Source organism: Atractosteus spatula, chromosome 4, assembly GCF_055471065.1.
Source record: "Atractosteus spatula isolate fAtrSpa1 chromosome 4, fAtrSpa1.hap1, whole genome shotgun sequence".
Lineage (NCBI taxonomy): Eukaryota > Metazoa > Chordata > Actinopteri > Semionotiformes > Lepisosteidae > Atractosteus > Atractosteus spatula.
The window spans coordinates 68733349-68760005 of NC_142709.1; the positions used below are offsets into that span (position 1 = coordinate 68733349).

At 34.4% G+C, this 26657-nt stretch overlaps 1 protein-coding gene across 1 annotated transcript in view; it reads left to right on the forward strand.

Annotated features, from left to right (window-relative positions):
- The window catches only part of si (sucrase-isomaltase), a 49807-nt gene that overhangs the window by 14338 nt on the left and 8812 nt on the right, over positions 1–26657 (forward strand). Inside the window, exons 13-40 of the mRNA XM_088913498.1 lie at positions 893–1006; positions 1653–1737; positions 2526–2643; positions 3674–3845; positions 5447–5563; positions 6169–6323; positions 6548–6632; positions 9507–9563; positions 11153–11277; positions 11781–11869; positions 12299–12348; positions 12734–12907; positions 13861–14010; positions 14381–14587; positions 14993–15141; positions 16094–16262; positions 16945–17041; positions 18936–19048; positions 19570–19695; positions 20275–20403; positions 21028–21135; positions 21415–21477; positions 21616–21732; positions 22064–22148; positions 22262–22400; positions 22949–23082; positions 23618–23652; positions 23772–23888. Of these exons, the coding sequence (XP_088769624.1) occupies positions 893–1006; positions 1653–1737; positions 2526–2643; positions 3674–3845; positions 5447–5563; positions 6169–6323; positions 6548–6632; positions 9507–9563; positions 11153–11277; positions 11781–11869; positions 12299–12348; positions 12734–12907; positions 13861–14010; positions 14381–14587; positions 14993–15141; positions 16094–16262; positions 16945–17041; positions 18936–19048; positions 19570–19695; positions 20275–20403; positions 21028–21135; positions 21415–21477; positions 21616–21732; positions 22064–22148; positions 22262–22400; positions 22949–23082; positions 23618–23652; positions 23772–23888 (3279 nt within the window). The remainder of the gene's footprint in view (positions 1–892; positions 1007–1652; positions 1738–2525; positions 2644–3673; positions 3846–5446; positions 5564–6168; positions 6324–6547; positions 6633–9506; positions 9564–11152; positions 11278–11780; positions 11870–12298; positions 12349–12733; positions 12908–13860; positions 14011–14380; positions 14588–14992; positions 15142–16093; positions 16263–16944; positions 17042–18935; positions 19049–19569; positions 19696–20274; positions 20404–21027; positions 21136–21414; positions 21478–21615; positions 21733–22063; positions 22149–22261; positions 22401–22948; positions 23083–23617; positions 23653–23771; positions 23889–26657) is intronic.

The window sequence follows — 26657 nt, forward strand, 5'->3', positions numbered from 1 at the left end:
TACCACAGCCTTTCATACCGAACAAACATTTAGAATGCTAATCAAGCAATATGGCCAGCTGTCCATGTCTGTATCCTCACCTGACAACCCCCGTTGTATTCTTACAGGAGAATGGGAAACCTCTCAATGGCTATGTCTCAATGTCTATAGCATTGTCTTGTCAGTGTCTGTCTGTGTTCGCACCGTAGACCTGGAGAACAATATCTTGCTCCCCTGTATACTTGTATATGGCTGGACTGACAAATAAACTTGAACTTGAACTTGACACACTTATCCATGGCAGGAGTAAATGTTTGTTCATTTGTCACCACCTTCTCTATGCCTTCCCTCCCTCCTCTAGTGAAATGCTTTTCCAAGGCAAAGCTGTTTCATGGAACGATGCACACCTCTGATTCATGGCTCCATTATTTTTCAATGTATGCTAACGTCAATTACAGTTTTTTTAGAGTTTGAAAATATTCACCTAAACTAGGAAGCGACAGTCTAAAAAGAACATTAATATAAAAAGTTCTGTCTTGTTTCTTTAAAACAAACTGTAGGTGTAAGATGTGAGATGATGCTGAGGAGCTTAAACAAATACACCGTGTAATATAGCTTTTGTTGACCACACTGCATTTTGAGCCTTACCTATAAAGGTGTTAGTTTTGTTTGACTAGTTCTTAGCTCACAAGGACACCCCTGTATAAAGCTTAGTTAGGTTCTTATCACCATTTACAAGGTGTGTATTAGGCAACTTCTAGCACTCAACAATATATTTTACAGACATAACATAGTAATACATGGCCATAAGTGAAATGTTCTGAATTGTAACCACTTTGTGTTTTCATAATTCTTTAAGTTATCCAGTTTTATCTTCCACTGTCATATTTTTTTCTTATCTGATATTTTCTAGGTCTGGCCTGGAGAAACTGTGTTCCCTGATTACACTAATCCGTCATGCATTCAGTGGTGGGTTGATGAAGTCGAAAGCTTCTACAAACAAGTACCATTTGATGCCCTTTGGATTGTAGGTTTTATTTCCCTTTTTTTCCTTTCTCGTTAAAGGCATGTACTTTAAGAATCCACATTACTGTAATCTCATTGTTTATTATCAGTGAGAAATAAGTGTTTTTCACGAAAAAAATGATCAAGAAAATGCTAATTTGAGTGTTAATTTGAGTAAATGCAAAAAGGCAGCTGTGTGAATCTAAACTTGGTTTACATACAGTATATCAGTTTTCTATTTGAGGAATGTAATTATGTACTTTAAAATGATTTCATAAGGTAAAAAACTGATACTGTTCAAACTGCTTAGTAACAAGAGTCTTATCAGCTTCTTCTATGGAGTCGTATCATTATGGAGTGTTGTAAATACAAAGAGAAAAATGCTGATGGTTTTATGATGAGTCACTGATTATCAGGTTTAGAACTCTTTTTTTACACACACTACCACTCTGCAAGTCAATGATCAAGGTCATGAAACCAAAGTGTGATTGTGATTTGAAAGAAAACCGAAGAATTACATAGCAAAATGTATGTCATTTGCTGTGATTTGTATTGTACAGAAATCAGGGATTAGCAAACTTCTTGCCTGCTGCTGAGATCCACCATTGTGTGGCTCAATCCATCTGCCTTGTTGTAGTATTTCTTCAACCCCCGCTTTCTTTTTAAAGGACATGAATGAGGTGGCAAGCTTCAAGAAAGGTTCAGACAAAGGATGTGCCAACAATAATTTAAATTATCCCCCATTCACTCCAAGTAAGTTTACTTTATAAGCACTTCTATATATTATATGGTTGATAAATTATATGACTAATAAGTGATTTACCTAAATATTATAAACATCTTATGAATTTTGCATTGTTCTGCTCTTTTGACTCAATATACTCAAAATTCTGTAGTGATCTTCTATTACAACTGTAGCCATTTTGTTTGATTAATCATGATAGAACTGTAATTTTCAGTACAAAACGGAGACAGCCATGAATGATCAGACATACCTAATAATGAAATGAACGTAGCAGATTAGCAGCTACAAAATCTCATGTTCACAACTCATGTAGTTTCCCTTGTGCTGTTGTGATCACGTTTCTGAAGATTCTGATTAACCATGACTTGTTAAAAAGGCTGGGCACATACAGTATACAAGTATAAGTATACAAGTATAATAAACACAGTGTAACCTGATTTCTAGACTGAATGGACTAATGCAGTGCAAGCAATATATTTCCAGGAGAGAGAATAAAAAACTGAACTTCCCAATCAGTTTGTTCAATAGCTTACACAGAAAAAATATACAGAGACAAACAGTATACAGCATGAATCTTAGATGTCAGCCTAATAAAGTAAAACATTTTCAAGCAACATTTTTAGTCCTGGAAAGAAGAAGTCCTTCAAGTGTCTCTAAATTATTTTTTCATTGTCTATGTAAATATACACATATATATAGCTTATATCAAGAAATTTGGCACTGAAAATGATTTATATAGAGAAATGTTTGTCTTCTGGTCTCTTTAATGTTGTTTATTTTTTTTGTTGTTTTGTAGGAATTCTTGACAATCTTATGTACTCCAAGACACTTTGTATGGATTCCAAACAAACTTGGGGAAACCATTATGATGTCCACAGCCTATATGGCTACTCAATGGTTTTGGCAACTGAAAAGTAAGACATGTTTTAGAATTATATTCTTTACTTACAAAACATATTGTGAGATTAAAAATAAAATATCGCTGCTGCTCGTTTTGAACTATTATGTTGTTTTATCATGAAATTATGAAATTTTACTTGCTAAGAAAATATAAAGAAAGGCTCTTCAGGGCACAAGCCAGAATCGATATTACAGTCAAAGATTTTAGCACACCCTCTCAGTGTTCTAAACCTAGCTATGGAGGCGTTACTTGTCGTGTTTTTTTCAGTTTTTGTATTTTTGTTGTTGTTTACATTCCCTTTACATCGTATTCCTGAATTAATATTTAATTATAAAAAAGATGATAGTTGCTACTTTTGGTCTAATTAATGCTGCTTCAAATGGTTCTGAAACACTGCTTTTGTGTGTCACAAAAAAAAAATACCAACACAATGTTATTTAAAATTATCTAAAAGTTTAATGTGACTTTTTTGTGTTTTAGATGCTTTCTTGTAAAGTTGTTTTTTTTTGTAGTGGAGAGGTTTTCATTCATTAGTTATTTGAAACATAAGTTATTAAGGTAAACAGATGATCACCTCTTTCCTGTGCACTGCATAAAGCACAACGAGACACAGCAAAGCACTGTGAAAGCATCGCAAAATCTATTGTTATGGCAAACTTGCGTGAAAATCAGAAGATAAGAAAATACATGCAGAGGCTTGAGTAAGGTTGTAGTTTCACATGTATCCAAGAAGTAGCACATTATTGTGATGTGAGAGAATGGGTTTTTGAGCAACTGAGTACATAATTAAATCAACAAATTACTCTAAGTACCACCCAAATGGAACACACACAAGACAAGCCCTGCTGTGATTCTTTGGGTGAGTATTTGAGCAACAAAAAGCTGCTGAACAGTAGGCCTTCACTTCCATCTGGTCTCAGCGTAGTCTTCTCAGCAAAGCTGTACTGTGGCAAGGCAAAGCCATCATCCCACTGCAACTCCTCCGGTCTGATGCCTGGCAGGAAATAATGAAAAAATCCCAACGATGTTTTTGATTTCATCAGGGCTCTAAACCGCGTCTTTCCTGGCAATAGAAGTTTCTTGTTTACAAGGTCTGCCTTTGCCGGGGCAGGGAAATATTCAGGGCACTGGCTCGGAGACAACGCTGCCAACTGGAATGACATCAAATGGGCAATTCCAGGGATGCTCGAATTTAATCTTTTTGGATTTCCTTATGTAAGTACTTTTTGCTCCAGTGACCTAAATACATTTTTTTTGCTGTTGTTGGCCTTATTTTGGATCACCACACACACAAAAAATAAACACTTCAGAATCAGTTTCAAGAACAAAACCAAGGTGAGAGAAAAAGTTCAAAACACCTTTCTTAGGCAGGAGAAGATGTTACAAAATACTCTTGTTTTACATAGATTACTTTGTGTTTGTACCCTATGCTTATAACATTACATTATTGGAACCTGAAATAATTTCCTTCTGAATGCAGCCTCAATTCCAACAGGCATCTGAATATTTAGGGTCACCGTCCAAAAAAGGTTTCAGACTGACCTGTCTCTTTGTGCAGTATTTTGTGTTTTACATGAGCAGTTACTTGACAACCATAGAAGCTGTGACACGGATGATGTGAATTGGGCTTCTAAAAATAGTTACTGTACAAATGAAAAGATAGGAAATGAAATAGCCAGAATGTTGTTCTATTGGGGTGGCCTGGAAGGATGGTAGCCATCATTATTACCTCACAATACTAACTGTAGGTTCAAATTAGCTTAATTCCTGGGAAACCATCTATATGGAATTTGCATGGTCTCTTTGTGTCCACTTGGGTTTTCTCCAGATTCTTTGACTTTCTTCCACCTCTCAAAGACAAGGTTTTCTCTGAATTAGTGCTGTGTATGGATGTGGCCTCTGATGGACTAATCCTGCATTCAGAGTTCAGTCCTTCCTCATGCCCTGTATTTCAAGGCTAGACTCTAGGTTGCCATCATACCAGGATCAAGCAACTTTCTCCCAATGCCTGGCTATATTATGTACAGTAGTACTGCTCTTTCAGTTCAAGACGTTTAGACTAAAGAACTGAATGTGAAAGTGAGAAAAGCTGTTCTTTCTAACCTTTTAAACAATACACATTAGCTGGGAGAAATGTGGCTGTGTGTCACATTTGAAGGAAATTTTGGCATATTCTCTTCCGTGACTTTTTGACTCACTCCCTGTTGATTGATTCACTTTGTGGTCTTGTGCGGAAGGAAAGGATTTCATTGTCTCGCACCTGTGCAATTTTTTAACTGCCAAAGTTTATATTTGCCTATTCAACTTTATTTTAAAGATTATTTAAGCTGCACTTTTCAGACCTGTATGATCATGTTTTACAACACATTTGTCTGCAAAGGTATTTCCCCTCTTCCAATGAAGCTCCTTGGTCTTCATGGTTGAATCTCTGCTTGAAATTTATTGATCTATGGAGCTAACCAATGGTGTATTTATTCTGAAATCACGCGAACTATTATTGCACACTGGCAGAATCCATTCAAATGTGTGACAAGGTACTGTAGTTTTGTGCACCTGAGCTAGTTTAAATGGGATGGATACTTATGCTATTCCCATAATTAATATTAATTTTGCTATTGACATACAGGATTTTGTGTTTTAATTTTTCTGTGCACTATGACATTTAACTCCGTTCACCAATAAAATTGTTTGAACATTTGAGTTTAGATTTAAAATATTCAACAAAATGGGACATCATGGAAGAGAGTGAATACGTTCGCAGTGCACTGTAGCATTTGTTGTGATTAGAATTGAAAAATACTGTATATTTGCTTCAGATTGGAGCAGATATCTGTGGCTTCTTTGATGATACTACAGAAGAACTGTGTGCACGATGGATGCAAGTTGGAGCTTTCTACCCTTTTAGCCGGAATCATAATGCGCAAGGATATAAAGTAGGTATTTCAATGAAAGGTGAAATATATTTTTAAAAAATTGTATGAAGCTACAAATGTAGAGAAGGTTTGTGTACCAAGCATTTACCTGCATTTACAATATGACTACGCATTTCTTTATCTAGATTATTAAAATATTTCTACTATCATTGTAAATCAACAAACATTGACCATTGTATCATTGTGCTTAATTATTTACTTGTCGCTTACATAACATATTCACAATCATATTTTTGAATTGTAAGGTTTAGCCTTGAAAGGCTGTTTATTATATTGATTGCTCTGAATTTTAATCTTTATTGCATAGTACATCATCTAGTTTGCACAGATTTACTGTACAACATAATATTAGGATTATTTGACCAAATTCATTGTTATTGAGTAAAGTCATTAACTTAAGCCACAGACTATTGTCTATCTTTGAAAGTTGGGAAAGGTGATAAATACTGCTCCTTTTGGTTTTTAAAAAAGAAAATCTGACCTTTAAGTACTTTATACTGTACATTTTCAGCTGTGGCACATCTCTACCACCAAACTTACAAAGAAAGAATTTTTAGAGTTTGAAAGGTGTTACAAGTCCTAATAACTCTCTTCCTTTTTTACAGCCGCAAGATCCAGCATATTTTGGTTCCAGTTCCATCGTGGCACAGACCTCGAAGCACTATTTGAGCATCCGATATACCCTTTTGCCATACCTCTATACTCTCTTTTTCAAGGCTCACGTCAATGGGGACACTGTAGTCCGGCCCATGATGCACGAGTGAGTACGAAACTCTGTCTTCTGGAGTAGCATTGCATGTCATCAAAAGATCCGTGCTTTCGTTACGCAGAGTGTAAGGGCAGTGAATGGTATTAGCTAATAAAAACTTGAATAGTTGCGGGTTTTCTTTACAGGCATTACTTTGTATGACATTTTCCCCATTAAATCTTAATTGATCTATTTTTATATTTGATAATACTGTAAGTGTATTTTATTGCTTTCAGGTTTTACACAGATAAAGCAACGTGGGGAGTTGATCGACAGTTCTTGTGGGGACCATCTCTTCTCATCACACCTGTTCTGGACCCCGTAAGCTGCTTTTTCTACTAGAGAATGAAAACATTATTTTATAAGGAGAGTAAAGTATTGATTACTGTAGAGAATTATTAGCAAACAGTCATTGGAGAAATAAAATCATAGTTATAACAGTAAAATGAAGACTGATAGCACTGAATGTTAATTACCAAATAAAATAAAAACTAATAACTATAACAATATAATACAAACTAATACTTTATAAAAAATAAAAAGGAAAATAGCTAGTTAACAGCTGGCATTTCATATTAAATTATACTGTAGGTCATAGATGTATTGTACATAACAATATCTTCCTGGCATGAATTAATTGAATGATTTTTATATTGTGCATGAATGGCAATTGGTTGTATGTGTTTCACAGTAATTAAATTGTTTTTCCAAAGAAGAAAACACACAGACTACAAAAAAACACTCTCCGTTAAACTAATCTCAACAGTTAGACTAATGAAATCCAAGATCTACCCAAAGATCAGAAAACTTTAAACCTTGATCTTTCTCACAGGATTGACTAGGGAAATGTATACCTCTTTTCAGCTTCTAATAAGATCTCGATAGCAGCAGCTCCCAGTTAAATTCACCTAATTATTTTATAATATAGACCTCTGTGACCATCAAAGAAGAGAGAGCTCTGCTTTCACATAATGGATCTAAGGCTGCCTGACATCTCTTTGGAGCTTTCCAATTAGACCACGTTTGTGCTGCTTTTGTTTGTGCTTCCTAAAGAAAAATAAAGGCCCCCACTTCACCTGAGTCTGACACAAAGTTAGACTATCTTCAGGGGATGCGATATGTATTACTGTATCTCTGAGGAATTGGCAAGAAGACTCTGAAGTCAATATGAGTGATGTGTATGACCTAATGCCTCATCTTGGGCACAGTCCTTTGTATTGTTTATGCATAATTCAAAAACACTGCAAATCATTAATTTTCTTTAATGTGTTCAACACATGTTCAATATTACAATAACATGGCTATGCTAGCATTAATGAGAGAAAAAAAACAACAGCCAAAATAAACATGCATTTCTTTTTAGAACAATGCAATTTGTTACGTCCCAGTGTGTGGTCCATGTGTGTTTTGTTGCTATGTTCCACACTTCTTGACCTTGATTGTTCTTCCTCCCCCATTGGTCCATCATTACACTATTGTTTCTGTATGATGTCATCATCAATCAGCTTCTCAGCCAATCAGAGTGCATCTTATTCAGTATATAACATGGAGGTTTTCAGAAGGAAGAGGCCTTTTGTTTCACTTTGGTCCTGCTCGGCTTTGGTTTCGCTCCGTGTTTTTGTATAGCTTCAGCTTTGTTGTTTTGTTGGTTTGTGTTCGTCTCTTTGTACTTTGTTTGTGTTTATCGTTTATTTTGCCATTACCTTGCCCAAACTTGTTATGTTCAACCTCTGTGTTCTTTTGTACCCGGTTACTTGTGCCACTCTCGTTTGTATTTGTAGTTCACTTGTGTACTTGTGTAAACTCTTATGTATTAGGTACACTTAACATACGTAGTTGATTTCTGTATTAGTCACACTAGTTTAGTACGGGTGAATGCCGTTTGTCTTGTATGGTTTTGGGTAGTCAGTGAAGGTTAGCTAGAGTGTTTGAAGTCCGAAAAGAAAGACCATGTGTTTCGGGTTTTCTTTTGTAGTTAGGTCAGTTTTCTCTCACTTTCCTAGCCAGCTCCATTTTGTTTGTTATTTTCTTTTCTTTGGCACCACTCTAGTTCCCTTACCCTGTGTGTTATTGTGTCTTATTTCGTACCAGTCACTTATTCACCTTAAAATCATCACTTTTACAGTGACCCTTGTTATCACGCTTCCTAGTCCCTCACCAGAACCCACTTGCATCCAAAAATTATCCTAAATGTTACACCCCTTTACCCCTAGACATTTGGGGTCGTAACACAATTCTTCTGGAATAGTTCTAAGGATTCCAAGAGTGGTAATTCTTAATACGAGTTTTGAAATAATAGTTTTAGAAAGAGTAATATTAATCCTTCATGTAACCAGATTAATCTATTGAGAACAAATTATCAATTCAAATATTGATTTACAAGAACATAATTTTTTATATTTAGTGTTTTATCAATATAGAGAAGCATTGGGTGTCATATTTTCTGAGACTTATTTTGTATGTCTTTCAAGAACTTGTCATTCTTGAATTGGCTAAAGAATGCTTCTGTTTGACTTACCATTAAAACCCAATTAGCAAATACAATTATCCTAATGGAGGTAGAATAATGTCTAAGACAGATGCTGTGTATTCATGATTATGTTTATTCCTTATATGAGCAACATCTGTATCTGTTAATAATCGAATTATTACTTTAATTCAATTGATTGGAATGAAAATACACATTTTCATTCTCCAATTTAAAATCTGGAATTTAAACTCCAAACTCTTGATGATATAGAGTTCCCAATTATTTTATTCTTCCTTAATTATTGTAGCACTTACTGTATGTCAGCTGAATTCTGGATTAAATGTCCTGAGTCCACAAAAGGTCAAACTTTAGTTAGGCTTTGTATACAGACTTAGTGTGATGTTTAGTTCTCCCTGTGGAATAAATAAAGATTTAATTTAGTATCCCTGCTGTAGAAACATTGTACATTCAATGATTGGATTTTCTTATCAGACATAGTACATACAGAACGATGTGTGTCATTAGTGCTGCTTATTAGATAAAGAGTTACACATCTAATGAATAATTACGTCTTTCCAATTACACGGCAATTAAAGCATTTTATTTAGAGTCTTCAGAACCATTAAGACATACACAGCTGTCATTGCAAATTTTAAGGAAAATTATTGCTATTTTTCTATAGAATTTAAACAGTATATACAGGAGTTTTGTTTTTTTTTACCTAGGGTGTTAACAGAGTGAGAGCTTACATGCCAGATGCAGTTTGGTATGACTATGAAACGGTAAGATTCACTTCTATAAACTTCAATAATATAACTTTGATCCTTCAATTTAAATAGCCAACCTTTTTAAAAAATCTCATTACCTGTAATCACAGTGCTGCAGAATTCCTTATTGAATGGAGTGTGCTCTGTAAAGGTGGGATAGATGCAATATTTTACACACCTGGGAAAGTTTGACCTATTAGGGTAAAAAGGAACATACTGTGAGCACATCTTGTGTAACAGGACTGAGCTTAGTCTTTGATCTGAGGGAGGTTAATAGAGTTTTGTGCCCACTATGTAGGTTCCTGTTTGATCTCTTCTCTTGATATTGTTTATTTGAAATTCTGATTTCCTTCAAAATGCTCTAAATTCAGATTGTGACCATTTTTATTATGTGGCCTCACCATTCTGCAGATCCAAAGAGAATTCAGTCTGGATTTTTTCTGCCTTTTACAGTATGTGAGATGATATGAATACAGTGTTTCATTAGCCTAGTTCATTTGTAATATGTAAAACCTAAGATTTTTTGTTTACCACCACACATTCCTGCCTTATTCTAGATATTTTATTTAAAGGTCAGTAATATTCATCTTATTTAAACTATTTTGTCTTTGTTTAAATTTACTTCTTCATCACCTCCATGAACACTTAGAATCTGGAAAAGGATTGTATTTTGTTTACTCTCCTCTTTAGCAAAGGAGTTTGATCACAGTTCAGCAATCAGAAATGTTTTAAATCCACCATTCACAATACCATTCTCAACAAAATAGCTGATAGCTGATACTAAACAACTCTTTGCATAACATAGCAGTATATGATAAAATGTTTACTGCTGTATGTAGAAACTTCCATATCTGCATTCTTTATTCAGGTCAATAGCTTCAAATATGCCTTTTAGGTATGGCCAGATCTACATTTCTGAAAGTAGATCTGTAGATTTTTTAATTGTCTTTTTCACAGAAAGTGACATTAGCACTTCATTCTAAAGGAGAGAGAATACAATTTTAAATGGATGATGGACAGTGAACTGCTGTGTGTCCATCAGAGAAAGTGGTGGAGTGTCTGTAGTCACAGTTGATTAAGGAAATACAATAGTTCCTTACAGACTTGACACAATTCTAAAATTGGGAGAGAAACATTATCAGGGCCAACAATGAAGTGTGATACAATCTGTAATTGCTTATAGTATTCTTTGGTGATTAAAGCATTTGACAAATCAAGCCTGTGAAAGGATACTCCAAAAAAAGTGTTTTAAATTCTTCCCCATTCTGTCAGATATTTCCTTTGGGAATTAAAATTAATTGTAGTGAAATTCATGTTTCAGCTGTATAATGTCCCCAAGCCCTTTTGCATTTATGTATGAAGTGCACACACAGGAAGGCAACTTGGGGAATGTTCAGATTGATAATGATGCCCACTCACTTGTCTGTGGCTAATTCCTTGGATTATTTGGAGGTCAGCCTGAAAAAAAAAGCATACCTGTGTAACTTCTAATATTTGTTTTTCCAACATAAAAAACTGGGAAAAGTCCATTTTACCTGCAGGACATATTGAAATACTGTAAGAAGACATTTCATGTTATTGACCATTTTGTTCTTAATTATCAGGAGGAAAGACTTGCTGCCCGTAAACAAGAAACGGAATTGTTCCTTCCTATTGACAAAATAGGTATTCATGTCAGAGGTGGTGCTATCCTTCCAATTCAAGAGCCTGCTGTCACAACAGTTTACAGGTATTAAAGCTCTCCACGTGTCCAAACAGACTTGCATTTCTTTTATGTTTAACAGGCTTATTACAGTGGGTTTAATGGTCTCTGCCTTTTTCCACTGCTAATTCAACTAGCTTTTCACACTCGTTTTTCATAAGATTTGTAGAAGATTATTTTAAATCAACAGATACAAATGTATAAAACATATTATCCCAACTTAGAATACTGCAGACATGAGCTTTTTTTGATGTACATACAATATATTAACATTTTTTATGCATGCCATAAATAATTAGATGTATAGCATTGCTTCTCCAGAATGATGCTGGTTAGCTTTTTCTCTTCTAACTGTGGCAATCCACAACTGTTACAATTGCATTTGCATGCTTACTGTAGTTTATAGAACTCATAAATGCATCCTATGAAGGGAAGCCTGAAGTAGTAGTCAACAAATATCTTTGCATCACAAATCTTTTTCTTTAATGTTAAATGATGAAAGATGCAAGAACTGCTTGTCTTTTTCCCAGTCGCCGTAATCCTATGGGACTGATTATAGCACTGGATGACAGCGGCAATGCAGGTGGAGAGCTGTTCTGGGACGATGGAGACTCTCGAGGTATTCAGCGAAGCAGTGTTAATTAAAAGATTTTCAGAGGTGGATTGCTCATTTTTCATCTATATTTTCTTTTTGAGAGAGAATTTACCTGTACTGGCGCTAAAATATTTTTCACTTTTCAGGCAGGTTTACAGTATCAGTGTTTTATCATTTTAGATTAAGTTTTAAAGTAGGTCACCTGAACCCTCCCTGTTATAAGAGCATTGTCAAGGCAAAATGTTTTTTCTGGCTCATTAATAAAACACGTGCCTTAGGTGATAAGTCCCTGGTCAGTAATCAGGTCAGAGTTCAATTTATTTTTTTTTCTAGTTAAAAGCCTTTCTGTGTTTAAGTGTTGTGTTTCTGATGACTGCACATCCACATCATCCTGTCTGTAATATGACACTAAGAGAACATATAATTAAGTTTTAATATCTTCATAATTTTCAGATACTGTGTCACGTGGAGCATATATTCATTACCAGTTCTCCGCTATTTCAGTGAGTATTTGTTAAAATCAATCAACTTTCCTATAAGAATCTTAAAATCCTTTATTTTTAGAAATAATTTCTAAATTTTCCCCGTGTTTATCAATTTCTAAATGTTTTTCTTTTCAGTTTTTTAAGGATTTTTATAAGCATGTCTGTACTCTAAAGTTTGTGAATCAGTTGACTGAGCGAATGTTTCATGTACTGTATATGAAGATCTCATGGAAACCTTAAGTTGCTTCTGAACTAGTGCCAATACACAATTAATGACATTCATTTTCAAACTTCACTGTATTCAAGAAAAAGAGATAAAAATAGAATCAGAGTGTTCCATGTTTTATATTAAAGCACTCAATAATGAATATTAATTTATGTATTTTATTTATTGCTCCACCAGGGAATTCTGAACATGCAGGTGTTGAAAAATGGCTACTCTGACCCAAATAATCTGACGTTTGAAGAAATTAAAATATTGGGAGTGGCAAATCGCCCAACCTCTGTTGTAATCAAACAAGGACTAAATAACATATCACTGCCAGCTCAAAACATTCAGTACAATAATGTTACCAAGGTAAATTATATACTATGTCTAATCTTTCCATTACAAAATAGTTTTGTTATGTGTTATTAATTATTCTTTCACAAGGTAGATATTCCATTCCCTTTTGAACTTCTTGGAATTTAAATTGAATATGTCACATTTTCATTTATTTTGACAATTTAAGAAAAAAACAATTGTTTTCTTTGACAATGCTGCAAACATACTCCTTTTCAAAAATCTAAAATTCTGCAAATAGCCATCCATGGGCTTTGTAAATTAAATTATTTTGATTTACTTTTAAATAAGAGTTGTATTACTATTACCAATTAATATATTCAGAAATAGAACTAATAGTTTACTGTTTCCTACCAAGTTTAGGTAACTAAATGTGTTTTTCCACCATTATTGAACATTATTTGTTTCTAAATAAAATGTTTAATTAAAACTGACATATCACTTTTTGTGCTCTCATATGGATATAAAGTATTATGTCTTCTCCATCTTGGTGCAATGTAAAGTGAGGGTTTAAAATTGTTGTATTAAAATAAAGCTCGCCAGAAAAGTAACAATCATTTTAAACATAAACTCAGTTATGCTCAGAAGTCTTTTTCTTTTTTCATTTTCATACATGTTGTATCAAATGTTAAAAAATTACAAAAGCCTAACTGAAATTCCTCTAGAAGCCATTTTTAGTATAATGTATATTAGAGCATTATAATAATCTCTATATTGAATGTACTTCTAAAACCAAAGGCTGATTTCTTAAAATCAAATCTTAACTTGTTTGCAGAAGTATAAAGATGTAATTCACCCAATTATATCAGTCCTGGTAACATGTGAATTGTATTAAAAGTAAGGTTTGAAAAATTACACCCATTCTTCTGATTCTGAACCTGAATAATTGCAACCTTAACAAAGCACATGTTTAGATAGCAAAGCTTTATACGTCTAAAAGGTTTAATAAATTTATTGTCTTTTTGCAGGTTCTTCACTTAACAGGTCTCCAGCTTGAACTAGGTCAGAGTTATTCTGTAGAATGGAATCAAGTATTAAATGAAAATGAAAGATTTGACTGCTATCCTGAGGAAGACAGCAATCAAGATAAATGCGAAGCTCGTGGCTGTCTTTGGGAGGTGATTATTATTTCTTACAGATTCCAACGTAAAATTCAGATATATCGTGTTAAATGAGAATTGCATGCCATCTGCACTGTCATTTCCTACTTAATGGATGCTCTGATATGTCCAGCCATCTGCAGTATGTTCCATTAGAACTGGTTTCTTAAAAGACTTCTCTAAGACGATAAGTGCCATGCTCTCTTTCTCAACATTTGCAATATGTCATCTGAAACCCTTTGAGTTTTCATCAACATGTCCATTAGCCCATAAGCATTTTATACTTCAATAACGAAGAACTAAGAACGGTCTGGACCTTTTGGGTTATTTGCAGCATTACTCAATATAACGCATGATTCATCTACTACAACTATATGTTTTTTTTTAGCCCTCAGGTACTCCCAAGGTGCCTTGGTGTTTTTATCCTCGTGACTTTGGGTACATTGCGGATACAATTACAAACACTTCATCTGGAATGTTCTTTCAAATCAGAAGGAACAATAAATACCCTCTGAATCATAAAAGACAATCCGCTGACATTGAAAGACTTCAAGTTGAAATAAAGTACTTAAACCAACACCTGCTGCAATTTAAGGTAAGGATGAGGACTGTCTTGAAAACAGCTTTCTGATTTGTAAAGGGCATTTGAAAGATAATGTGACATTTGCTTGACTTATTGACTTGAGATAGAAACTTTATTTTATAAAACAAAAAAATATAATCTTTGCTGAATGGACTGAGGTTAAAAGGAGAAACTCATTAATGCACACTGTGATTTCATCTGTTGATTTTCTGTATGATAAAATGTTGGTGAAGGCATAAGAAGAGAATATGTTACATTGTGTAAGTGATGCCCGGATTACTGTGGAATTGCTTATGCTTTAGGCAAAGTTCTGAAGAAAGCCCTTTCTCTAAGAAATGTGCTCTCAAGAAAACAGGTCGAGCAAGACAGACACCAAATATTTAACATTTTGCACGGACAAAATTTGTCTTTTTTCAGATATATGACCCTAGTGCTAGACGATACGAAGTGCCTGTTCCTCTCAATATCCCCTCCACACCTGATCCAGTCAACCAGCTGTATGAAGTTACTGTGGAAAAAGAACCTTTTGGTATTAAGGTGAAAAGGAAAAGCACTGGAACTGTCATGTATGTTAAAACCTGATAACTAATTGCCCTCCTTTTGAAATTGTCATTGTAAGAGATGCTATATTCAAAGATAGATTTAGCTTCATAAAACTTTTGCCCTGCTTTCACAAAAAATATTTTTGTTAACTGCATGTAATAGCCTGTTATTACTGTTTATATGTATCAGATTATGAAGAGTTTACATATCTTTAACAAAGAGCATGTTGAACTTGATGGCATTAAGGTTTATCACAATTTAGAAAGGATACTGTGGATTTGCTGACAGCATTTCGTAGAAGCTACTCTTCCAGAATATATTTAATTAATTATCACAAATAACCTAAGCTTTAATGTAGTTATGTTTTTATGATATCCTAACTTTTGCATTACCCAAGAGCCTTCATAATGCAGAATAATGTAGATGTTTTAAAATGTCAGTTTGACATACCAATAACTGCTAGTTATCCTAAAGTAATGGAAATGTTTGAGAAAATATTTCTAAATTGTCAGGGAAATCAATATTAGAATATTCTTATTACTTTATTGGTGACATGATGTACAAAGAAACCATTGCAATTTTAATGTTCCAGGTCATTAAATGCAAAATCTTTTCCTTATCTTCTTGAAGTCCAAGTACTGTATTTCACATCTAATTTTCATCATTTTGGGAACTTGGGTTTGTTTGATTTTTGCTGCAAAGACTGCCTAAATTCTATTTTGGTAAATGATAATAAAAACAGTAATAGCCATAATAGCTATTTCCTCAACACGCAAATATAAAATTGCTGTACCTTTTGTCCCTTTATCATGACCTGTGCCTTGATCAACTCTCAGCTAAATGAGTTTGAAATGAAGCCTTATGCCATCGTTGTAGCACACCTACTGAAATTACAATATCAGACACCCAAAGTACATCACATTCAGAGGCTCTGTGTTCTGTTTCCTGAAAAACTTTTCTGGTCCATTTATGCAGCTGGGATTCTCAGCTCCCTGGATTCACATTCAGTGACATGTTCATTCAGATCTCCACTCGACTGTCTTCAAGCTATGTCTATGGTTTTGGAGAAACAGAGCATCCCACATTCCGTCATGACTTGAACTGGCACACTTGGGGAATGTTTAACAAAGACCAGCCCCCTGGTGTAGGTATACTGTTCATCTTTCACGGTGATTTCATTTTTTTTTTTAGATTAGCAGATTATAAAGTAAAATTGAAGACAGTTAAAACGGAACATAAATGCAGCATTTTCTTATGTAGTTACTCTATAGATGTTGTATGAATAAGCATGAATAAACATATATAAAGAAAGGTTTACTGTAATCGATACCTGAAAGGAACTTTGCAAATTGTAAGTGTATATAACAAGATTAGTTTTCCATCGTGTTCCAGAGTAAGGACAGCAGATAAAAAATGTGTTTTATTTTCTTTTATTGTTGTGTGCAATGGATCACGTTAATTGTTTTAACAACAGCCTATGTTAAAAACATACTGTATGGAAATATATTGGTATGTTAATGCCTGACTGAAAGGTTATTGCAAATTGACAATTTTAGAATATTTCCCAAAAAGTTCATATACAATACTATCCGTTAATTATTCTTTGCCTGTAGGAGGCTGCTAAAAAGGAGGGAGAGCACAGGGAGTAAGTAGTTTAAAAAGTACTGTAATTGCTACAAGTTCTTGAAAATTCAGAAAACAAAACCAAAACAAATTAGATGGGCCTGTCATTCTGTCATTGACAAAAGTTGTAGACTTCCTTTGTTTACTTCATTGGATATCCCTTGTTTTTAAAATGTTAATATATGATACATATTTTTTAACAGTACAAACTGAATTGCTATGGCGTTCACCCATTTTACATGGGCTTGGAAAAAACTACAGACACACACGGAGTTCTCTTACTAAATAGCAATGCAATGGGTAAGGACTATGCTTTTTATTGTTTACATTACTTCATATACATTACTTTACATTTACTGTATATACAGTATTTCTTACAAGCAGTTACGCACAATCATGTTAGTTGCTCTTTTATAAGAGCCTTTCTGAACTTATTACTCTTTATGAAATAACTGCTTATTAAAGGTTATTGTCTCTGTCAAAACTAATTAGAAACACTGTTGAATATATTTTATTTCTTAGTCTTACTGAGCTGCAGATCTTTCAGGTTCAGCCTCAAACAGAAGTGACTCTCTGTATTGAATATCTAGGATGTGTATCAATCCTTTGATGTCTACTGCTTTTGAATTCCCAATCAGAAGCTTAATCTCATAATGAAAATGCAGCTACTTTCTTTGTTCAAGTAGAGAACACAGGGCAATCAAAAAAGGCTCGCCTTTTTTCCTAAGGGAATAAAGAACAGCACTAAAATAAATCTGATAAACCAATATTGATTGCTAAATCAGATTTATGAAGTGATTGGAGGAAACCAATCCAGACATTCTGGCAGCTATCGTTACAATCAGCAGGGAATATGGGGATTCTAACTATAAGCATGAGAACCGATTGAAAAAGCCAAAGCTTATGAAGCTGTAGCTTGCGGAACAAATTATTATTAGTAGTTATAGTACTTAATGATTGCATACCATCTGTATGGATACTGTTTACTTTGTTAGATTTACTGAGGCCTAGAGTCTGTGATTTCTCAAAGACCTGGATGCAAGACCATTGAAACTCTCTGAACGTCAGTGAATGTTTGCCTTTAAAAATCAAAGCAACAACTTGCACAAGTCTCATGGCATTTGTAGCTGCTGTGACTTGCAGTTACTGAGGGATCTGGTGGTGGTGTGTGTGTGTGTGTGTGTGTGTGGGGGGGGGGGGGGTTCCTGGAAATGTGGGACATGACAATAAATACCCAAACAGCCGTATGTAACATCCTTTCTACTGCTATCCACTTCCACACTATGAATGATTTCACTTTGTTTATTTTGAACAATGCTGCACTTCAAAACTATAGACTGTAGTAACTCAAAGTGAAATACACGTTAGGGAAAATGATTAATAAATAGCAGCCGCATAGCTTAGTAGATTAATCATGGTATGACATGTTGCGAGTCTATTGCCTTCTCTGAATTGTGAGTGACATGGCTGTTTAGGGGCAAAGCAAGTCTATCCCGCTCATCTGAACATACAGTGCAGGTACAGAGATGCTCACATCTGTTGTTCACAGCTGTAGTCTAATCTTGTCGGAAATTATCTGTCAGGAAGAACCCAGAAACCATCTGCACCGCTGGGTCTAAGCTTCCTCTGTTACGAGGGCAGCTCTGGTTACACATTCTTTCTGCAGAGCAATGAAAGTGTTCAGTGGTATTCAGTCTTGCTCTTTCCTTTTGGGAGAACGAGTCATCAAGTTTCTTTGATTTGTAAGCTGGTGACAATATCTATCCAAATCCATGTGCTTCCTTATGTATAGTTTTGTTTTTGCTGATTTTTTAAAACACACTGTGCTTAATAATTTGAACCATAGGATACATAGGATTAAAAATTGCTGTGTTGCGTTGATGGTTTGGGAGCTGGATCTGCTATATTTCTGTTGCTGTTAGAGTCTCGAAACCACAGAGCATTTAACAAAAATAAATTCACTTAGTTAATGATTAACCTGAGAAAACCTACTGTAGAAATTAAAAACATATATTGGGAATTAATTCTAAGCTCCTGAAAACATCTTTGAAAATCATAGCAGTTTTAAAGCCTTTTATCCAGGGAATTCTCTTTTATAGTATATATTGTACATACTGTACATAATCACTGATATTTATCTTATTTTGGAGTATAATGCATTTAGAATTTGTGTTTTTCCATTTTCAACTTTCAGATGTGACCTTTCAGCCTCTTCCAGCTCTAACATACCGTACCTTAGGAGGGATTTTGGATTTTTATATGGTTATGGGCCCTACACCTGAACTTGTTGTCCAACAGTACACAGCTGTAAGTGCTAATACTTGCCTGCCAATAACAAATACAGTACTATATGAATGTGGAAAGTCAAATCTTCCACCTTCTCCTGCTCATTGTAACACCTAGTCCAAAGTAACATGCTCTGTACAGGTCACGGGATTGAACTGTGCTCCTGATGAATTGCTGATCTAGGATGAGGAGCCTCAGGGAGCAACAATTTGGCTTGCTGTAAAGGAAAACAGCTGGGTCTGTTTGCGTCAGTGCACCGCAACATCCCCTACTAAGTAATCATCCAGAGAGGCCATCTAAGTTGAGCCCTGACCTTCTTATTTCAGAAACTTGGCAACATTCATTGATCAGGCCATTAAGTGGAAAGTGTCAGCTGCAACACACTGGGATTATAGTGCTTAGGTTATATGGTTTGTGTGTGGGTTGCATCCATAAGTTAGCATCAAGATGGCATACTCTAAGCATCAGATAAAACTGGGATGGAAAATAACTCCGTAAATATTTTTCTGAATGTCTAACATTACATTTTTTGCTGTCAACAGCTTGTTGGTCGTCCAGTTATGCCAGCCTATTGGTCATTGGGTTTCCAGCTCTGTCGCTATGGATATAAAAATACCACAGAAATAGAACAACTCTACTATGAAATGAAGGCTGCTGAAATCCCATACGTAAATATTTTTGGCCCATTCTGTACAGCAAATTGTATTTCATAAGAGTTTAACAGATAAAGCTAATATGCACCTTCTAAAGGATTATACTAAGAGAATATTTCCAATAGGGGGGTTATATTTTATTTCTGTCTCTACACATGACCACACAAAACAGTGCGGTCCCTAAGTAGTCCTAACCTGAACCATTATCCTTTTCTTTCAAAGCATTTACTGTATTACTAATACTCATTATACATACTAATGCCCCCTTTCAATTTTTCATTATAGTAATTAAATGCAAATATGCCATAAAATACATAGCATAAAATATACCCCATCCAATACACCAAATCAATAATCACATCTACTGTATGTAGTTCTAGATCTATGGACTAGATTCCAAAATGCTATTAAAAATAGGGCATCCTTTTCTCAACTTGCTTGGTACAAGCTATTTTGATTTAGGTCGTAATTCAATGTTCAGATCCATGTAGACAAAACCAAAGATATTTTGAATTCTAAAAATCCCCAGTGGTTTCCAGCTACATATACTGAATCACATTTATAATTGTACTTACCTGAAGCTTTCTGTCACAGGATGTTCAATATGCAGACATCGATTATATGGAAAGACAACTTGATTTTGTTCTTGACAAAGACTTCCAGGGGTTGCCAGCTCTCGTAGACCGAATGAGAAGTGAGGGTATGCGTTTTATTTTTATTCTGGTAAGTATCTAATGTTTGATGAAAAAAAAACAATAGAACCTGGTGTAAAATAGGGAAACGTTGTACTGTATGTGATATACATTGCTTGAGGTTTTCCCTTTATGTGCACCTTAAGTTTAGGAGTTTTGTACAAAGTTGATGAATAAGTGAGGTTAGTTGCCAGGCTAAGAGGAAAAGTATTCCTGTTTAATAATTTAGGAATTTAGTACTTGGCATTGATTATTTGTTGTGAAGTTTCAGTATCAAATTGCAGTTTTAACTTTATTCCATGTTTAGGAATTGTGCCTTTTTATGATACAGGATGCATTATGGATAGTTCTTCACATGGTCCATAAAGTTCAAACACACTGCAATATCACTGTAATGCTTCAAGAATGTTGCAAAAAATATTTAATTTGAAAAAATTCTTCTACTAAGATTTAAAAGAGAGAAAAGGCTTAATTTTAAAATTTAAAATGTTAGTTGCATTTGTTATTGTCATGAAAATTGTTGGATTTCCAGAATATATTGCAATGCTATCCAATACATTTAATGTTTTTATGTATATTTGCTTCTCATATATTGGATTATAATTTGTATGTTTTCACACTGAATGAATTGATACAGTATTTCCTTTTCTATTAGGATCCTGCAATCTCAGGAAATGAAACTCATTACCCTGCTTTTGATCGAGGAGTTAAAGATGATGTTTTCATAAAATGGCCTGACAGTAATGAAATCGTGTGGGGAAAGGTATTGAAAACAGTAATTAATAATAATAATGTTAACTTTCATTTTCATTAAAAAAGTATCCAGTCCTGTAGTAATAAGGCTTGATCTGTTGGCATGTGGTCTAAACATTTAGGACTCAAAGCTACAGTGCATGTTCTTAATTTATGCAGTAATATTAAGTAAAAAAAAGTAAGTAAAAGTAAGTCTTGATATTTCCTTTAGATTTCATAAGTTTGTACTAGTCAGTATAATTCTAAAATGCACCAGATATAATTTTTTGTTTTTTTCTGGGCCATCTAGGTTTGGCCTGATTTGCCAAATGTTACAGTTGATGAATCATTGGACTGGGAAATACAAGTGCAGGTAAACAACATTCTTTTCCTTCTGCACAGTTAACTCTTGTTTCAGTTATTTTATAATGCCGCTCCAGTCTTTGTCCTGTCTTAAACCTTAAGTTCCTGACTGTAAACCATGACGTGTTTCTCATTTATTTATATTTAGATTTACAGGGCATATGCAGCTTTTCCTGATTTCTTCCGCAATCAGACAGCTGTGTGGTGGCTTCGAGAAATCGAAGAATTTTACAACAATACTATGAAATTTGATGGCCTGTGGATAGTAAGTATAACTGACATTGACATCATGTTGACTACTGTATACAGTATATAGGCAGTGATGTATATTTTGCTTTCTTGTTTCTTTTCTTTATTCTTGTTGTTTGTTGAACTAAAATATTTGTCATGTGCTCTTCGTAGCAGTTTAGTCTTTACAAGATATTTTTTCTAAAACTGTTGGTTGTGCTTAAAACAGCACTGGAAAGATCATTTTATTTTAGGTACTATGCGAAACGAATTGCTCCAGTATCCACAAGATTTCAGTCGTAGGCAAAGCTTTAGTAAAAACATTTAAAGGAGGAGTGATTTTTTCCCCCTCTCATCTTCTTTTTTAGGATATGAATGAGCCTGCAAGCTTTGTTCATGGCAGTCCTGATGGCTGTAGAGATCAAACTCTTAATTTCCCTCCATACATGCCACGTAAGTCAATAGAATTGCATAAACTGATTTTCCATCATGTACAGACATATACAGCAGGATATTCCATTGTCCTTTTTACCTGCATTTTGTCACTTTTTTTTTCTCTCTCCAAGCACTGGAATCAAAAAGCTTAGGGCTCCAACATAAAACCTTGTGCATGGAAAGCCAACAGATCTTGGCTGATGGCACTCCAGTCAGGCACTATGATGTACACAACCTTTATGGATGGTCTCATACAAAACCAACATATGAGTAAGTATTCTAATGTAGCTATGACTTTTATTACTACGATTTTTAATATACAGTACATATTGAGCATCGCACACTTCGGCACACTTATTTAAAATGCAGTGTGTTCAGTTTAACATGTCATATGGCTTGTAATCCCCCAACTGGGACACACCAGTTATAGAAATAAGTGTACAGGTGTTCACTTATTTGTCAGAAGGGGGCTTTTTTTGGCAAAAAAAGTTCACAACTGTGGTAATACTGTATCTCTGGGATGAATGCTGTTGACTGACTGTTACCCAGATGAACCAATATACTGTATCTGTCAACTCTTATCTTACTTCAGACATAATTAAAATTGAACGAGACAGGAGAATACGTTTTAAGGTGGATCTTTCATTCTCAAAAGAACATTTTTTTTTCAGACTGGTTCTGTTTCAGGAAAACAATATTGTCTCCTTTCGAATCTTCTCTGTTTTTGTGTGTTTGTATATGAACATATATGAGAATTATAGAATATTTTAACATAACTAAATTAATTTCTCTCTTCTTTTGTTTTTTCCATGAAAAAGCGCCTTATTGAAGGTTACCGGAGAGAGAGGAATTGTTGTCACAAGATCCACTTACCCATCGAGTGGTAAATGGGCAGGGCATTGGCTTGGAGATAATAATGCCAGTTGGGATCAGCTGTTCAAGTCTATCATAGGTATGAACTTACAAATACACTTCATAACTAAAGTTTTATTTAATGTTCATGTAACCAAGACCAATTTTTATGTATCATATAGATATTGTATTTTAGTGGGAGAAACATTATACCTAATTAACCTCAAGATTTCAAAATTCTCCTCATTTTAAAAATTGCATGCACAACAAAAGTAATATGAAGGAAATGAATTGCATCAATAGAGTGAAAATAAATAAAATTAGGAGTGTACCACATGGCAAAATACTTCAAATGAAAAAAAATACAGATAGTACATAATTTTAGCTTGTTTTAGTGTGTATCTAAAACAAGCTAAACACAACACATAACAATCAAATAAAATATATGGCAATTATTTTTTGAGTTTTAAAGTTAATCTATAGAGACAACTATCTGACAAAGCACTGGATTTGACATTTCTGCTAAAGTAGTTTTAAACAGGGATTGTTAAATGATCACATTGTAAAGTTAGTGTAGCTTTGTCTGTTTTAGCCAGCATATTGAGGATTAATAGAAAAGGTTTCTCTTTTTGCAGGTATGATGGAATTTAGTTTGTTTGGAATTCCCTACGTAAGTACTGAATTAATTTCCTTGCAAGTGTTTTAGTTTAATTTCTGCATTTCTGTTTGTTTGGAAAAATATGGCATTCATTACAGTATGGGACATCTCCACGGTTTGTGTTTTTTTAGACTGGGGCTGATATTTGTGGTTTTTTCAATGAAGCCTCATATGAAATGTGCCTAAGATGGATGCAGCTGGGTGCTTTTTATCCATATTCCAGGAATCACAATGGAAAAGGAAACAAGGTAAGTTCACAAGTGAAAGACACTGCATAACCGATTTGCTTCTTTATATCTGTCTATGAATGTCATTATGGCTATTGGCTATCAAAGGGATCTTGTTATTCTATCACCTCTTTAGATTCCATTATCCATCATCATAATCAAGTGTAAGAGCAAACTAAATAGGCCTATGTAGGTCAGGTGGGTAGCTGTGTCAGCATGCATAGTCTGCAAAGGAACAAGTAATAGGTTTATCCCACGCTGAGAAGAGAAGAAAGAAAACACAACGTTTCAGCTGTGAGGCCTTCTTCGGGTGTGAGGTAAATAGGCCTATGTTGAGAATGGTGCTTCTAAACTCTCATTAAGATCCACTATGACTACATTGCTGATGGGTGCACATTAAAGTCAATTGTCAGGGTTGTCCCTTTACGTCCAATCATTTCATAATGCCTTGCAAATGAGCATTTTAACAACATGAGACATGAGAGGAAAGCACCAAGTCAGCACTATGACCGTAATGCCCTGGCGATTGAGAATAGTTTTAAGGTCACTTTGAAACATGCCACTTTTTTTTTAATCAATCTGACTTCTAAGAAAGGTGTATCGTGTATTTAAATACTGATTTATCATGTATCATCATTTAAATACTGATTTGTCATGTATTTAAATTTCATGTACATAATTACAAAGTAAGAGATGGCTGTTCAAGTTACCAGTAACATGCCAGTTTACCTCAAAAATACATTACATGGACACATGGATAATTTTATGTCTGTTAAAATGATCTGAACTATTTTATTTTAAATGCACCGAGGTTTATGAAGCACAGTTTTTTTCAAGAAGTTGTTGTTTTTAGACTAAATTAATATACTGGATTGAAATGAAAGTCATCTGACTGTTGAATAATATAAATAAATGTAGGCAGAGATCCCCAGAGCAAATATTACTGACATTTATTTTTCTTTCCCCTGTTCCTTGCATTGTTATAGTTAAAATCATTGTTCCAGGAATAACTATGTGTAACAAGTTACTAGAATACAGACAGCAAAGAAACTCAGCTAGACAGTAGGGTTAGCCAGTTTCTGGGGTTCAGTTGTCTCACATGCGCTCTAGTCTTTACTTATTGACTGCAACTATTTGAACAACAGTACATTGACAGATTAGAGCAATAATTATTATTAGAGCAATAATAAATAAAGTGCTGTTTTGAGTATGAGGCTGTACCAAGCTTTTATGCATGTGCATCAGTTTAAGCCTGCCATCTAAAATGGAAAGACATGCTTTCAGTGAAGAGGTTCATAGAATTATAATTGTTTAATTCTGCCTCTCTGATCACCCAAGCTGTAGAATGACAAGTAAAATATTTTTACTTTTTAAGTACAAGCCATAAGGACATCAAAACACTGGGTCCTGATGCAGCACTCAGTTATAGATTCCTAGCAATCGCAGGACTGTCACAGTTAAAGGGGCTATTTATTTGTGTAAATGGCTTTGCTCCAGAATATTAGCTGTCTTGAAGACTAATGTTCAGCTACTAACAACATCTACTTGTCTTGTGGAAATAAAACAGCCAATACAAATGTGAACCACTTACAGATATAGAGTTATCACAGTATATACTGAATATCTGCACTTTATTGTTGAGAGTTGATGTAAAATAATCCAGCATTCATTCATAAACACAACACAAAATAACTTGTTAAGGTTTTAAATTACATTTACTGTATATATCCTTTTGGTGTTGAAGAAAAAGGGACATATACTTTATTACATTAAGATAAAGGTTAACAAAACTGTAAAAACTGTAGGAAGCAATCTAAAGTGACCTTAGGAGTAGAATGAAGAATGAAGCTGTTATTTAAAAATCCTTTAAATGAAAAGTTATAACTGATGTACAAAAAATGCCTTTTATTTTTAGTGAAAAATGAAATTTTAAATTTGAGTACTTTGCCAAAGTCTACATCATAAATCCAGTAACTTCATCTCAATCACAAATCAAAATTTAACTTGTCAGGTCTTTGGGGTTATTTTCTACTTTAATCTGAAGCTTTTGTCAAACATTATGTCAAAAATATCAATGTAATCATGACATTCTATTGTCATGATTGTTATATCAGTGTTTTCTTACATTTTTGTCATGCTATGTTGCCCTATTCTTGGATGCTGTTGTCTTGGGCTCAGCATCACTCACTTCAATTGAAAGCAGGGCTGTGAAGTACAAAGATTTTGCATACAGACCTCCCGGCTCTACTGTTGAAACTTGTGAAGTCCCTGAGAACTTAAATCTCTGCAAATCTTTAAAACTACACTTCTAAAAACTTTTTAAAAATAAAAAAATGTATTATGCTGAACACATATGTTCTGGGAAGTGTTTTCACTTTCAAAGCAAGTTTGGGATGTTCCCACTGATTTTAAAATCTACTGTAAATTGTATACTTACTGGTCAGAATATTAGGAACACCAGTTGTTTAACAGGTTGGGCACTTGTGATGAACATAAACAACTTGAATAGGATATAACATGTGTTCCCCCAGGTTGGAATATTTTCAGCCTCCCCAAATCTAGTTCTTCTTTTGCTTAAAGCTACAGTATGATGATGGTAATGGTGTGTTTTATCTGAACTGCATGTTTCCAGCAGTTTTACCAGTTTTCATTATGATTGAAAAGTAAGGATAGATTTGGCCAGGGAAGATCAAGTCTGTCTCATGTTCCTCAAATCTTTGCATTTCCTGCAACTATATAGTTTTTGTAGTAGACTGAGGTTCCTGTTTATTATGGCTAGTGTGTTCATAT